Below are 15,926 nucleotides of genomic sequence, written 5' to 3'. Positions count from 1 at the left end.
ACAGCCTCCTACAAGCCCATCCTGCTCACAGCCTCTGAGGAGCCATGGCTTGTGCTGCACCAAGAGCAGCAGCTCTGGCCTGGGCAGCTAAAGCTCGTCCAGGGTTGGGCTGCTCTGTCCTGCCCCAGGGGAGCCAAGCTGGGGCAGGACAGTAGCAGCAGGGTCCCCACACTGTCCCAAGACCGGGGGGATGCTACATGGCGCACACAGCTTCCCCCCACTCCTCCCAGAGCTGAGCCGCACAACGCATCTCTCAAAACCTTTATTGTCAGCAAATAACAAAAGTCAGCCCCGCGGCGGTGCAGGGAGCCCGGGGAGAGCGGGGTGCTGGCACCCTAGGGCTGGCTGCCCCAGCGGATCCCCTGCACCAGCCCCCTCCCCGAACTCCTGGACAGCAGAGGGGCCGGGTGTGCACAGGGGGGACGGGTGAGACTGGGGGGCACGTGTCATTCTCCAAAGCAAGGGGCACATTTACAACCGCTTATAAATAACAACAGTGAGAAATCTGTGGCTCTGGGAAGCAGGCGGGTGTCCCGCCACCGAGCCGCCAGCCCAATGCGCTCTGCCCTCCAAAGGTGGGGAGCAGCCCACTCCCCCAGGGCTGCAGCCACCTGGTGCCCCCCCGGCACCGGTTCTGCCACCGTAGGGGACGAGGCTGGGGGGAGCCACCAACCCAAACAAGCCGGCAGAGCGGGTTGGGTGCCTGCACGGGTGCACGTACAGGGATGCCCTGGGGGTGCAAGGATGGGATGCAGGGAGGTGCCAGACCCTGCAACCCCAATAGCAGCTGGAGTTGGCCGTGAGCCCTGGGGAGAGTGATAGCCAGGGCATAGAGTCCAAGAAGGGCTAGGAGAAGGACAGCACTGCCAGATGGGACAGAGCCCTCAGGGGACCTGCACATCCCTAGCAGCTGGCGTGGAACATGGCTGGGTGCCCTGACCACCAGCTTCCCTCTCAAGTGCCATGAGACCCCTGCTCAGCTCCATCACCCTCTGTGTGGGGAGCAGCAGGGAGCACCCTCCCGTGGTGGGACTCCTGCCACCACCTCCCTCCCACCCCGTTCTCAGCCCCTCGGGTGCCACCCGCCGTCCCCTGCACATGGTGACATCCCCACACCCACTCACTGCCTCCTGCGCCCAGGGAAGTGGGCAAGAGGGCTGGGGAGGGCAGAGTGCATTGGGCATGACCAGAGACACCTTTTACCTTTGCCTTTAAACACTGAAGCTTATATTAGAGACTATGATGTATATCCCGGGCGGCAGCGCAGGGCTGTCCTGCCCGGAGTAGAGACAGCAGAGAGAGCACAGCTCTGTGCCAGCCCGGCCAGGGTCTGCTCCAGCTGCCAGCAGGAGGTTAGTAGGGGGGCACAAAGCGGGCAGGTGGGGGGATGCCATCTAGGGCTGGTTCTTTGCCTCAGGGTCTTTGTCATAGATGTAGCTTCCCACGGCTCCGGTGTTGACACCTGCACGGGGAGAGATGCAGAAGGATGAGGACCCAGGTAAGAAGGTGGCACGTTCCAGGGGATGTCCCCTGCGGGCGGTGGCATGAGCCGCCCTGGCAGGACGCGTGCCCCTGGACCCCCACCCCACCCTACGCCCCCCCAGACACTCACCTTTTGGCCCAAAGAGGATCCCGTAGCAGGGCTTGTGGCAGTACGGCTGTCCGTCATGCTGCGCGGGGCAGAGAGAAGCATGTCACCTGGCGTGGGGGGCCGGGCAGGACCAGTCCCCAGGACCCATCCCCCTGGCATAGCACCTCTCCTGCTCTGCTCGTCCCCCTTGCAAAGGCAGGGGCTGCCCAATCGGCACAGCATGGCTCAGCCATGCCCCACTGGCATCCTCGCCATGCGCTACCCAGGAATCGGGGGGTCGGGACGTCCTTACCTCGGCGTGACCCCCCGGGGTCAGTGTCTTGCTGCAGCGCTCGCAGCGTAGGCAGGGACGGTGCCAGTCCTTCCCCAGCGAAGTCACCTTCTCAGCTAGAGTGGGGACAAGGAGGGAGGGTCATGGCGGACCCCTGGACACAGGCCGAGGGGGAGCACGTCCCGAGGGACATCACCTCTGCACACAAAGTCCCAAGACAGCCCCGCACACCCCAGCCTCCCACATCTCTCCCATCCCTCTGCTGCCTCGCAGGTGACAGAGGTTGGCTGGTGACAGCTGTTAAGCCCACATCACCCACTTGGGAGGTGACAACAGGGAACATGATGCAGACGAAGCCCTGCATCCAGGAGCTCCTCCCAGAGGACACATCCCTGCAGGCTCCTCGGGCACATGCCTCTGTGCCCCCAACCCTATCTCTGAGCCAAGACCCCCTCCCAGCCCCACTGTGTGCCCCGGGGGTCCAGCATGAGCCCCAGCACTGTGGGGCTGTGCCACTCCGGGGTGTGCACCCACTGCCTGCTCGCCACCTTACCAAAGTAGACTCTCTTGCCGCAGCGCGGGCACATGTTGGGCTCCCCGGTGAAGGTGGTGACACTGGAGGCTGGAAGGAGAGAGGGCATGGGTGAGGGACGCAGAGGGACATCTAAGCCAGGACACATGGGTGCGGAAGACCCCCCGCGTACACCCTGCACCCCACACCATCACCAGCCACAGTGGCTCTGGACCAGCTGAATGCCACAGCAGAGGGTCAGGCTGACCGTCCCACCTGGCCCCTCACCTTTGCTGGGTCCCTTGGGAGGCGCGGCGTTCACCTTCCTCTCCTCCACCTTCACCGGGTGCTCGATGGGTCCTGGAGCGGTCTGCCCCTCAATCTGCGGCTTCTCGTAGATGTAGGACCCGGCCCCGCCAATGTTCACCCCTGCAGTGGGGCAGAGAGAGGCTGCGGTGGCCTGGGAGCGCTCGGTGTCTCCGTCCTCCCCCCAGCTCCGCTGTCCCACCTCCCTCAGCCCCACTGAGCCACTGCAGACACCGCTGCACCTCAGCCCCGGCTTGCTTTTTCCTGAGCTGGGCTTTCTCCAGCCACGTCTGGGATAGGAGAGTGACTCCACCTTCTGTTTGAATGGGAAGTTGTTTTTTAAATATATATATATAAAAAAAAAAAAAGGACAGCTGTCAGGACATCCGTCCCTCACTCCAGCAGCTCTCCTCTCCCTCTGCACAGGGCATGGCAGGATTGGGACGGCAAAGTGCTGGCTTGATGCTCAGCCCATGCTGGCCTGCCTCCTGGGGTGCTCTCAGGGCCATGGGTCCCCAGCGGTGGGGATGAGGGGACCTGGCCTCTCCTGCAGCCCCGGGCACAGCCGCACAGGCACGGAGGGAGCGCGGACGTACCTTTGGGGCCGAACAGCGTGGCGTAGCAGGGCTTGTGGCAGAAGGGCTTCCCATCGTGCTGGGGAAAGAGGGGAGTGTTAGGATGCCGAGCAGCGACCACAGTTCCCTCGGGATCGCTTCCATCCCCACTGGTGTTCAGAGACCACCGTGGCCATGCCAACACCCTAAAATGCACCCAGCCTGCGGGTCTGCCGGCGACAGCCCAACCCCTCTCAAGCACTCAAGGATTGCGCCTGCACCAAACGCTCCGACTGTTCTGCGCGTGCCGTACCGCGGGGACGGAGCACCAGCACCCTGCGGCAGTTCAGCTGAGAGGCAGCCCCAAGCCCCCGTAAGGCATCACTCGGCCGCACCGCGGCTTCCACCGAGCTTCGCCTCCCCCCTCACCTTGGCCTGAGATCAGAGGCCCCGTGCAGACGCTGGTCCCATATCGTGTTGGCCCCATATCGACTCTGCTATTGGCTGGGGGCGATTATCGCAGGAAGACTCAAAGCGGGCGATAAGCCCCAGAGCTCCCCGCGGCCATTTCTCACGGGCCGGCAGGAACCAAGTCCATGGGAAAAGCAAGAGTGTTTGTGGCTGGGGCAGGGGGCCAGCGGGGCTGCCAAGCACACCATCCGGCGTGGAAAACCCACTGGAACTCCATCCTCAGGCACAAACCCACCCCATAGCCTGCTCAGCTCCATCCAGCATCTAAACCCTGCTCCATGCCTGGTGCTTGTGCCCTCCATCCCCTCCACTGCAAGGCGAGGACGCCTTGCCCAAAACAGGCAGAGTGGTAGCTGAGCAGTTTCCTCCCCTCCCAAGCGGTGCCATGCCGAAGGCAAGGGCTGGGAGCAGTGGGGAGCGAGGCTGGGGGAGCGAGCAGGCAGCCGGCTGGCAGCGGGCAGCTGCAAAACATCCCAAGGCATAAATATCAGTGTGCTCGCAGCGTTACCATGCTGGAGGGGAGGGTAAACATTTAGCTGGTCTCCCAGTGACACCCTTCCAACCTGGCCGGACATGCTGGCTTGAAAGGAAGGAGAAAAGCAGGGAATGGCCAAATCCTGCTCTCAGCACAGTCAGCGGGGGCTTGGCTGCCGTCCCCCATGGGAGCAGAATCCGGCCTTATATGGAGAAGCAGCAAATCCCCTGGGCTTAACCCGGCCCGAAGCACAGACCCACCCGCACAGCCCCATCCTCCTTGGCAGGACTGGTCCCGCTCCCGCCGCAGGCTGGCGGCAACCGGCACGACTGTCCCTGCCGCCACCGCCCGCTCCCCAGCCGTGCCACCTGCTAAAACCACGCTAAAGAGCTGCTGACACTCTGGCATGACAGGCACTGCGGAAAACCCAAGGCACCGGCTGTCAACGCTGGGGCATCGCACAAGGAAAACACAGTTGCTCCCAGGCCGGAGCACCTGCTGCGACCGGCACAGCACTCTCGCCCTCCCGAGTGCCGGGCAGCTGCGGTGGCATCACGCTCCAGCACAAGCCCCAGGGCACTGAAAGTGCCAGTTCTGAGCCAGCATCGCCATGGCAACCCACGCATCTCTTAGTTTTACTGGTTTCAACCACACTTTGGCGCAGGCTGTTGGCACCCATACACCTTCAAAGCCAGCACAATGCCCAGACATGCCTGCCCGGTGTGCGGTGCCACTTCCAGCGCTTGCTGGGACACGCCGAGCCCAGCCATAGGCCCAGAGAGGGGTGGCACAGCCAGGCACCACACGTGGAGCCAGCACCACTCTGTGGCTTGCCCAGGGCTGTGCACGAGAGCTGCTGAGCACCGCAGGTTGCAGCAACAGCATTTCACAGAATCACAGAATTTCAAACTGCTGTGCTGGGTACCTGCCCCAGCCCCATTCCCAGGACTCCCCATCCCTGGGGAGCTGGAGAGCTTTGGAGAGGCCACCAGGCCACCCCCGCATGCCAGCACAGCCCCTGCTGCTTCAGCTGTCCCAAATATTTGTATTTTAAATGGATTTGGGGCTTTTGTACCTCCATTAGTAGATGTGACTCCTGATTAGGAGCTGCGTCACACAGACCCCTGTTGACTGCTGGCCAGGGGAAGATGGAGGGCAGGGCTGGATGCAGGGCTGGACACAGGGCTGCCCCGTCCCACCTAACCGTGCTGGTTATCTGTCAAGGGAGTCTGGGCTTGGGGACAAGAGGATGCTGGGGGTCCCCAGTCCTCATCACACCCCAGTGGGCTCCCTGACCCCATCTGCCCCAGCGGCTCTTACCTCAGCGTGCCCGCCTGGGGTCAGGGTCTTGTTGCAGCGCTCACACTTCAGGCAGAACTTGTGCCAGTCCTTGCCCAGGGAGGACACCTTCTCGGCTGCAGGGAACACAAAAGAGGGGTGAGCAACCGCCCAGCACCCGCTAAAGCCCCCGGGGAAGGCAGGCTCTGGGCACCATGGGGAGCTGCAGGCGAGGGGGCTGCTCATGGGCACGCTGTGGAGGGACCATGCCGCAGAGACCGCTCCGCTGCAGCCCACAGGGTCCCCAAGGCCGTTCAGGCCACGGGTACAGGACCCCCAGCCTCTGACCCCCCAGTGCTGGCTCTGCCATTGCACAGACGCCCTTTCCCACGCGCCAGTCCAACAACAGTAGCATTTGCCTTCCTACTCCCTGCATCTATTTTTACCCACCACATTACCCAGTATGACCCTGCTCCCATAAAAATATTTGGTGTTACCATGCCCACCCCACTCGTTTCGTCTTGCCTCCCCCACGCGTGCCCAGGCTCTCGGACTCCCCAGCGCTCCCTGGGGAGCCTCAGCTGCAGTTCCAGCCCTTTGCCAGAGCCACAAACCTGCAGCACCAAAAACAGTTTCAAAGCATCAGTGGGCAAATTCAGGGAAGGAAAATGCTTCGAGATCGATTACACAAATGCACCTGCTCCAGCTGTCCCCGGGCTGTATGTCCTCAGGAGCACCCCAGGAGGTGGCACTGGCTGCCAGTCCTCATCCTGCACCCCCGGCCTCATGCTGTCCCCCTCCCTCTCAGCTCCTGGGGGGGCCGGGCGCTGCCCCATGCCCCCACTGATTCCCGTTGTTCCTCCCTCTCCACCACACATGTGCAGAGACAGCTGGAAAACAGCGGGATCCCGTTAAAGCCACCGTAAAACTAAATCAGAAGAGCCAAATAAAATATTTAACAAGCAAATAAAAGCGCAACTGGAGTTCGGCCCTGCTCTACAAGACCACCTCCTCCACGATGGTGGGTTTCCCAGCCCTTCTTTCCCCCAGGACCTCAGCAAATGTCACCTGTTTGCATCAGGTCGAGATGGGGGTCAAGAGCTCCCCAAAGGCAGGTCCTGGCTTCCAGAGCCACCCTCCTCCCAAGGCAAACAGCTGCATCCGGGGCACGCTGCGGGGCCAAGATAAGCCGAAACAACTGCCACCACCACCCAAAAAAACAGTCCCGATGCGAAGCCGGGTGGTGGGTGGCGGAGGAGGGCAGCGCGAGGAGGCAGAGCCGGAGCCATCGCGCCAGGGCGCAGGGGAGATCCCCAAGAGCATCCCTGAGCAAGCACTTGGAGGATGGGCTTGGGGGACCGGCATCAGCTGGAAGCGGCTCCGAAACGACCACCTGGTGATGCCACGCATGAGTCTGGCCTGCTGGACTAAACCCCAGGCAGGAGCAGACGGCAGGGTGAAGGGATGCCATACCAGGGGTCTGTGCCTGCCTGCTCAAACCTGCTGGGGCAAATCCCTGCTGACTCCCAACCTCAGGGGCTCCGGAGGGCTTGTGCTCCCCCAGCCCCTCACAGCAGGCAGCACACAGTGAAGGGGCCAGGGCTGGGTCCTTCCCTCCCCTTCCTCTGCAGCCCTCGGCCGCCCCTGGGGCAGAGGATCAGCCCAGGGGCACACAGCCCCCAGCCTCTCCAGCTGTCCCAAAAACAAGGGGCACACAGAGGTCCCAGCACCCTGCTGCCCCAGGGCTGTTGCAAGAGCCCTGCGTCCCCCCGGCCCTCCCTGCAGGAACGGGTGCCTACCGGCGTGACCAGGGAGGGAAACAGAGCGTGAAGGGCTGAAAGCCGAGCCAGGGGCTCGGGGCCAAAGAGCCGCTCGCCTTTGTCACAGCGGGTGCACAGCCAGGCCAGGCTGCGTTTCGGCTGCGTCACCCTCGGCTCCCCCCACCACCCCAGCCCAGGGTACAAAGCAAGGAGGAAACTCCCTGCGGATGTTTTCCGGAGGCCATTGCAATTACAGCCGGCCACAGCCCACACCAGCTCCTTCCTGCCCCCGCAAGATGAGGTGCCCCCCCGATGTCCCCCCCTCCATAATATTTCAGGCAGCCGTAAATCCCTGCTGCTCCCTGACGAAGGCATCCCCCTGCCAAGGCATCCTCGGGCCATGCAGAGCAAGAGGGACCTCACCGGCACCCGCAGCCCCTGGCAGGGGACAGGGCAGGAGGTGGCCCAGTGCCCTGTCCTGCTCCCAGGGGCCACAGGGGCAGCCCCTTGCTGGGAATGCTGCACAGAAGCTGGTCACGCATCCTTCAGCTGCGAACAAGGGTTCCCAGGGGCCATGGCCGGGGCCGGCACAGCTGGGACGGTTTTCCAGGCGGCATTGTTTGCGCCGAGCAGAGGAAGCAGCTTGGAGCCACCCCAGCCCATTTCCAGGGCAGCGGCGTCTTGCTCCATAAATCACTGCAGAGGGAAAGCACCAGCGCCCAGAGTTCCTGTCACCCCGCCACCTCCGCTCCACCCTTCCATCGGCTCTGCCGGAGAAGTCGCTGGCCAGCTCTGTGCAGGGAGCGCGGCAGGATGGCACAGGGCCCTGGAGCCAGCTTCACTTGGCCAGACATCACCCCACACCCGGCCGCTGCCACCCAACACCATGGCCTGCCACCCCGGGAAGGGACGGGCCAGCACCCCCATCCTCTTGGCGTCACACCGAGTGCGCGCACGTCCTGCCCCGCTTGCTGGATCCTGCACCTACACGCTCAGCCCAAGGCAAGATGCCCTGCTCAAGCCCATCAGATTTGAACCAGCTGTGCAGCACCCACAGGCAGGGCAGAGTGAAGGGCACTTGCCTGCAGCAATTTGGCCTCTTCCAAACGTGCATGACTCGGGGTTTGCCTGCCTTGGGTTACCCACCTCGCTGTGGGCAGGCACCCATGGATAACAAACCTCTCCCCTAGGGAAATGCCCCCCGGAGCAGAGGCAGAGGCAGAGCCGGGTGCCCGGCCAGCTGCAGGACGTAGTGAGGGGGTGGATTTGCACAGTGCAGGGGCTGCAGCCCACCTCGACGAGGGACAGCACCAGGGCTGGGGAAAATCAGAGGTCAAGAGCAGGAAAGCGCTCGGGGGCGGCTGCCGAGGTGCTCCGCTCCCCATGGCCCTGCAGCAGCCCCACCCCAGAGACAGCGCGGCTCATCCCTTAATTACCTGCCGTGCCCGGGCAAGGCAGCTGGCGTGGGCCAGAGGTGGGTGCACCTTTTTGGGGTGGGAAGGGAGCATCCCTCCTCCCAGCCTCATTGCCGAGGGCCGTGCGGAGCCGGCTCCCAGCCCTCGCACAGGTATTTCCACAGCCTGACGTCAGCGCTGCTTCCAGCCGGAGGCTTATTCAGCAAAAGCAACCGTAGCTGCAGCGGCGTCTCTGCAAAGGGCTGGGCTGTGCCCCATCCACCCCGCTGCAGCCCTGGGAGGATGCAGGGAAGGGCTGACAAAGCCCAGACCTGGGCTAAACATGCCAAATCCACACAGGGACCCAGTGACAGGCATCCCTGGAAGAGAGGGATGCTGTCAGACCGACCACAGATGCACTTCAAAGCGGTCGCAGGCACAAAGGAATGAATAAGAGAGATGAACGCAGGGAAAGGAGCCTGGGAAATGGCTGGAAACAAAGCTGAGAGCCCAGGCAGCCGGCAGCCTCATCTCTTCCCCAGCTCCTCGTCGCGTGGCCAGGAGATGGAAAAGGCAAAGTGACAGCTTGAGGATTTCCTGCCCCCCGTGCCAGGCTGTGCTGCCAGCCGCAGTGCCCTGCCAGCCCCTCAAAGGGTCTGCATGGCCTTCCCACATCCCCCACCCCTTCCCTTCCTGCCTTCCTTGGGCACCACCAGGCAGCTCCTCTCCCTCATCACAGCTGGTGCCAACGGTTATGCTGCACTGTGATTTTGTGGCCAAGATGTATATATTTAGCTCCCCGGCAGCAAGACAAGGCAATCCCTCCGGCCCCGAGCCGCTCGCTCGCTGGGCTTCCTCCAAGTGCACAACAAAGCCAGCTCAGTACGGCGTCGCAGAGGAGCGGAACCGTCCCCATCCCTGGGGGAAACGAGGAATACCCCAGGCAGGGGGTCCCGCTTCACAGGGCCTTGCTCCCATCGCAGCAGGGAGGTGAGATGTCCCCCAGGACATGAGCCCCCACTGCCCTCTCAGCTGCGAGCGAGGGTTGTTTGATTTCCAGCCTTAATGCACGGCATGGCTCCCATCCACCCCACCACTCCCTGCCAACAAAACCTCACCTGCTGCAGGCACTTTCCTGGCCGTGAGCCTCAAGCCTCCCGCTCCAGTTCACGGGGCCAGGGCAGCCTCCAGCAAGTCCCTCTCCATTTTCCACGAGGCTGCTATACTTCATCAAGCAGCGTCCGTACAGGATGCGCTACTCCGGCTCTGAGGCTGGGCAGCTCCACCATGGCTGTGCTGGGAGAGGATCAGAAGCACTTCTTGCTGGGTATCGGGTGCAGCCAGGGCACAAAATCAGCTGCTTTCTTGCCAGGGTGCAGACCCACATGCAAGGACCCCTGGCCAGCGGCAGGAACCCAGGTAGCCTGCAGCCCCCCTCTCGCCCCACCACACGGTGAGGGGCAGAGCGGTCAGTGGAGAGGTGGGGCACAGGCAGGCACACGAGCAAAACTCCTCCCTGGGTAATTGCTGGTCCAGAGCATGGTGTTCCTCTCCTGCATGAGATACCATCTCTGGCACGCAGTGCCAAGAGGATGAGACAGTTTCCTGGTCCGTGTCAGCAAGAGCAGATCAGCGAGATGCTGCAGTAGCCAAGCCCGCCTAATTCACTCTCCATCTCCACGGCTCCTCACCTCCCCACCCTGCCAGCTCCCCACAGCTGTGGGGCATGACCAGCTCCAAGTAGGGTTTGGCCTAGGGTGGTGGGCAATGCAGTGTGGGCAGAGACGGCAGCAGCAGAGATGTTGGGGACCTCCCCAGGGGCTGCAGCACTGGTGCTCCCCACCGGCAAGCACACAGCAGGCTGGTGGCAGAGCTCTCCCCCCTGCATGCCAGGACCTGTCCCCCACCATTGCCTCCCTGCTTGCTTCAGGGCCTCCCAGCCCGTTGGCAGGAGCGATGGGCACCACCACCCCACCCCAGCCAAAAGTGGCACCACAGCACATGCTCCCAGCCCCTATCTGATTGCAACATTGCAGTGACAGATTTTCCATTACCTCTCTCTCTCGGGCGTTCCTGCTCCGCCTTTCTTTGCCTTTCCTTTCCAGTCCCATCACCTCACCTCTCCCCATCCCTGTGCCCCTGCCAGGGGCAGGGAGGGAGGATGGGAACACACGGAGCTCTGCCCGAGACCTGCCTGGAACCTGAGACGTGGGTGCAGAGCTCCACAGGCCAGACACCAAACGGAGTCACCCAGGACCAGCCGGGCTTGCAGAGAGCTGCCTGCCAGCCCCCAGCACTCACAGCCCCGGAGCAGCACCACACCCCGCAGGCTGGCAGCACAGGGAGAGCAGGGCACCCGCGCCAGCCAGCACAAAGCCCTGGCACAACCCTGTGGGCACATCCACGTGGATCCCTGCGTCCCATGGCAGCTGAGCCTCAGCTCCCCGCAAGGCAGGCAGCTGCCCATGAACACGCACACGAGATGCTGGCACCGCCCCGTGCGGGAGCCTCCACAGCTCCGGCAAAGCGGGCACTCAGCAGTGCGCAAGAGCAAAGGGGCCGAGACCTCACATCGTCCCGTCCCGCCTTCCCACAGATAATTTTCTCTAGCTCGCCCTATTTTCCTGAGGGAAAAGCTAATGCTAATCAGCCCGTCCTTCAGCTTCCCACAGAGGCATCCCTGCTCCAGCAGGGCCCTGCACAGGGAGCAGGGAACCGGTGCATCCTTAGTTACTGTTCCGCAAGGTTCACGTACGCTCCGGGAGCAGCCGCCCCGAGACACGGGAACAGGCAGTCACCCCAGGAGCCCAGCCAGCCTTCGAGCTGGGAAGCCAGGGGCTGTGCCGACACTGATGTGCTGACTGCTACGCCGGCTGTGCTTCCAGAGCCGCTTCCTTTGTTAGAGACGGCTGTAATGGAAATAAAGCCCTCCTGCCTCTCCTGCCCGACCGCTGGCAGGCCACCGTCTCCAGCAGCCAGTGCCCGGAGCCAAGGCCAGCGGTTACTTATTAATTGCAGAGCAGCTTCTGCAGCTTGAATTTCTGCAGGGCTGACCTGCCGGCGCGGTGCTCCGCAGGGAGAGCGCCCCACACCCTGTGTCTTGCTGCACCCCTCTCCTCCGGCATGCTGGGGACGTCAGCGTGGCAGAGGGGTCAGGCATCCGCTGCAGGCCTCTCCGAGCACGTCAGGCTCAGACCCTTCTTGCTTCCCAGTTGGATGTGGCCATGTCCCTGATCCCCACCTGGCACCCCACTAGCAAAACATCCCCAGAGAGCAGCTTTGCTGCCCCAGCTGCAGACACAGCTGGGACAAGCCCCGGGTCTACTGGGCAACTCCCACGTGCTTTTAGGATGCCCCTTCCCAAATAACAGTGCATCAGCCTCCCACCAACCCTCAGACACCTCAGCACGTGCAGAGAGCTCCCCAAAAGCCACCCGCCTGCGGACCCTGCTGCACGTGTGCTTGCCACATCCCTGGGGCTTTCGCCTGCCTCATGCCTGGGATGGGAAAACAGGAAACCCCTCGCTGCTGCGATCCCCCGCAGTTCCCTGGCAAGAGAGGATGGGAGGTGGAAAGGCTTGGCCAGGGCTCCCAGCGACCCTGCAAAACTCATTTAAGGCTAGGGATGCAAAAGGGAGCCGGGGAAATGTGCGGCTGTTTGGCCTCAAGCGACTCTGGTCCCTCCAGCGCTTCCTGCCAGAAGAGATAACCCAACCCCAGTCCCATCCCCAACCCACCACCACCTGCCAGCACAGGATGGGAACCGGGCCCGGCAGCCGCCGGCAGCACTGCTCCTCCAGTTAAACATTCACTTCATCCTTCCAACCTCCCCAAAGCAGGAAAGTCAGCCCCAGCCACCCCTGGAAACAATGTCACAGACCTCAGCCTGCTTTAAAAAAAAAAATAGAAAAAAAGGCAGAAAACTATTTTTATATTTCCCTGTGCTTTTTAAAGGAAAAAAGCTCATTCTGTAGCTCAGGAAACGCCCACATCCTCCTGACTGCGCAGGGAGGAGCCCGCTGGATTTTTCCAAGGAGCATGAAGCAACAGGCAGGCTGGAAAAGAGTTTTCCATAGGTACCCATGGCTGCTGGCAGTGGTCAGCCGCGCAGGCACAACGCGGGGCCGGGAACGCAGCGTGGTGGCATTTCTCACACATGACCCACGACTGCAATCCCAGGCATCCGAGAAGTTATAGTTGCCAGCGTTCATTCAGCGCAGGCGAGGAGCGCTCCCGAACAAGCGGGGCTTTATGAATCACCTCCCCGTTAAGCTTCGGGCCAGCCCAGGAATTCACAAGCATTACCAAAGCCCGGGCACGGCGCTCCGGTCGCCTTCCCACCAAACCACGCGGTCCATCGGGAGGAAACCCCAGGAGCCGTGTCCCGGAAAGACAGCTCAGAGGTTGCATCCAGTTTTTATGCATTAAATAAACGGATCCGGGTTTATTCTGCCAGAGCCTGGGCGGTTCCTCAAGGAAAAGCTCAAGGCGTCAGCAAGGATATGCTTCAGCCTATCTCAACTCTGAGCACAGAGAAGTTTTTGGCTCGCTCCGGTTTCGACTCGCCCCCCGGTCTCTCTTAGGGGCAGGGGGGGCCATGTGGTCCCTGAGGGAGGTGTGTGCTGGGGGCTGCTGCTCCCCTGCTGCCTGTACCTGCCTGCTCGGTGAGGTGTGCCCCAGGGGGGCAGGAACGGGGAAGCCAAGGAGCAGCAGAGACCTGGACACGGACCACTACCCCTACGGAAACCCACCCAGGGAGAGAGAGCCGACACACAGCTGGGGGCATGGGGTACAGCACTGTTCCCCCCAGACCATGTCCCCGAGAGACCCACACATCCCCCAGCATATGGGGAAAGAGAAAAAGTGTGGGCACTGCTGGGGGCTGGTGCTTCACCTCCTGGCACAGCCTGGCCTCCTCCAGCAGCGAGGTGGGTGTCCCTGATCCCAGCCCTGGCCCCGCTCACGCAGGGAGGCTTGTCCCTGGAGCAAGAGGAGAGACTCTGACCCGGGCCAGTGCCCAGCTGGCTGGACAGACAAGCTATTTTCTGCTTAAAAAGGAAAAGATTCACACAAGGAAAGACATCCAAGGGGCTGAGCCTTTCCCACCCCCACACAAATAGGTTTATTTAAAGGAGGAAGACAGCAAATTCCTATTTCTCTGTGTTTACTTGGAGATGGCCGGAAAGGAATGAAAGCACCAATGCCTCAAACACTCAGGCACCATCAGGACCCTTTGGTATTTCTCCACCAAACAATCGTGCTGAGGCAGCAGGGGCTGGATCCTGGAGCACCGGAGGATGACGGGCAGGGAGGGGGGCAGGTGGGCAGCGCCAGGCCAGGCCAGCGGGACCCGGTGGGCAGCAGGTCCCAGGACACAGTTCGGACTGGGCTGCTGGACCCATCTCCAGAGCCACCCTGAGCCTGCAGTGCAGCACCGGCGATACTCACCCTGGGGATGCTCACCCCAGGAATGCCCATCCCAAGGCCAGGGGGTCAGGTCGCTCCCCAGGAGGGTCCTGGCTGGGCATCACTGTACAGGGGGACGCAGGCTGGGGCAGGCTCCCTGGGGAGTGGCGGTGAGGCACCAAGGCAGGGGACCAACCCTCACTCCCACCTCCGCCCTTGGCATTTTCTGCAGCCTGGGTGGCGGCACTCACCCTGGGATGCCCGATGGGAGACACCCAGCCTCGGTTCCCAGTGATCCTGTCCAGCCACAACCGCGAGCAGGGCCCTCGGGGATCTGCAGGGACTCGCTGCTGCCTAAATTCTGTCCCAGCATGCCAAGATGGACCTCTGAGCCCAGACACTGCCTTTGAAGAAGTCCCATAGAAACCTCAAGACATTCATTAGCTCACCCACCCGGGAAGAGACCGCAGAGAGCTGGGTGAGAGGCGAGATGGGGAGGGGTAAGCAGCACACCTGGAGCGAGGTTTGTAGGGAACGGCAACAAATTGTCTGGGAGAAGGTTTCATTTGCACCTGCCACCGCCTGCTCCTCGGCACTGAGACCACCCCCCCCCCCCCCCCGGCCCACGGGAGCCCCCTGCCCAGCACCTCATCCATGTCTGATGGGCTGGGCTCCCCTGTGACCCCAGCCAGCGAGTACACGGGGACATGAGCCCCTCCAGCACCAAAACGGGCTGCGGGCACGCACACCCCAACCAGGGCTCCTCACCCCCTGCTTCACCTCCTCAGCCCAGGGAGCAGGGAAGGGTGCCCAGGACCCCCTTGCCACCCACAGCCCCCGTGTCCCCCGCTGCAGGGCCGGCCGGCGCCACCTCCCTGCACAGCCCGGGGATGGGGGTCCGAAGGGTCAGGGCACAGGGGCCGCGGCCACTGCGAGGGGGCCCCGGGAAGAAGCAGCTGGTGCCGGACAGGGCCCTGGCTGCGCCCCGATGGGGACCCGCGGGGGGACCCAGCGATGCGCCGGGCTCGGGGACGGCAGAGCCGGAGACAGACCCCGGCTCCGGGAAGGAGAAGAGGACCCGGGGATGCACCGGCGCTTGGGGAAGGGGGAGACAGGCATGAAGCGCCGGCTCCGGGATGGGGGACCAGGGGCACAGCGGGGGTCCCGGGGATGCGCCCTGGCTTGGGGAGGGGGATGCGGGGCCGGGCCCCGGGGATGCGCTCACCGAAGTACACGGTCTTGTCGCACTTGGGGCACTTGGATGCCATGGCGGGAGAGCAGAGTGGAGCGGAGCCGCGCCGTCCCGAGCCGTGCCGAGCCGCCGTGCGCCCCGCTCCGCCCGGCCCCCGCCCACTGGCCCCGCCGCCGCCCGGGGGCGGCCGGGGCGGGGCTGCCCGCGGAGCGTCTGCCCGGCGCGGCGCGGCCCCGAGCGCGGCAGGTGCACGGCGGAGCCCCCGCCCCGGGCAAACGTCCCCCGGCCTGTTCCCCGTCTCCCAAAGCCCAAAAGCTGCAAGTGTTCGGGATTGCCCTTTTCTGGGAAAAAAAAAAAATAATAAAAGATTGAATTAAGCAACCAGAGTTGCGGGTTTTTACCACCGCTGTGCCTGGTCATCGCTGGTGCACGCCTGGGCAGCGGTGCCACCTCCCCTCTCCCTAGGTGTCCTGCATCTTTGCGAGCTGGCACCAGCACACAGGACCAGGTCCCGTTGCCACAACCCCCAGCCCCAGAGCCCCTGCAAGAACCAGAGCAAGCACAGGAGCCCTCTTACCCTTCTTCTAGGGACAGCAAAGGGACACTTAGCCCCCGCTTTTAGGGACGGGGGGCATCTGGGGAGGTGCTTTCAGACTCTTGGCGCGCACACACAGCCCTGCATGGTTAGGCTGGTGGAACAGAGGGACCGTGGGTCTG

At 63.1% G+C, this 15,926-nt stretch overlaps 1 protein-coding gene across 2 annotated transcripts; it reads right to left on the bottom strand.

Moving 5' to 3' along the window:
- Nucleotides 1-1,371: 1,371 nt before the first annotated feature.
- CRIP2 (cysteine rich protein 2) lies at nt 1,372-15,285 on the bottom strand. 2 transcript variants are annotated; one of them, XM_086617270.1, is made up of 8 exons: nt 15,243-15,285; nt 5,500-5,594; nt 3,276-3,333; nt 2,662-2,802; nt 2,416-2,484; nt 1,884-1,978; nt 1,613-1,670; nt 1,372-1,462 (listed from the first exon to the last, which is right to left on the bottom strand). In XM_086617270.1, exons 1-8 carry the CDS (start codon nt 15,283-15,285, stop codon nt 1,395-1,397), a joined length of 627 nt encoding a protein of 208 aa, XP_086473396.1. In that variant the 3' UTR covers nt 1,372-1,394. The 2 variants fall into 2 exon arrangements, with proteins under 2 accessions (XP_086473396.1, XP_086473397.1); XM_086617271.1 differs by lacking the exon at nt 15,243-15,285 and adding an exon at nt 6,526-6,557.
- Between the last annotated feature and the right edge of the window lie 641 nt (nt 15,286-15,926).

Source organism: Tauraco erythrolophus, chromosome 10 (genome assembly GCF_009769465.1).
Source record: "Tauraco erythrolophus isolate bTauEry1 chromosome 10, bTauEry1.pri, whole genome shotgun sequence".
Taxonomy (NCBI): Eukaryota; Metazoa; Chordata; class Aves; order Musophagiformes; family Musophagidae; genus Tauraco; species Tauraco erythrolophus.
This window is presented reverse-complemented; position numbering and strand designations above follow the sequence as displayed.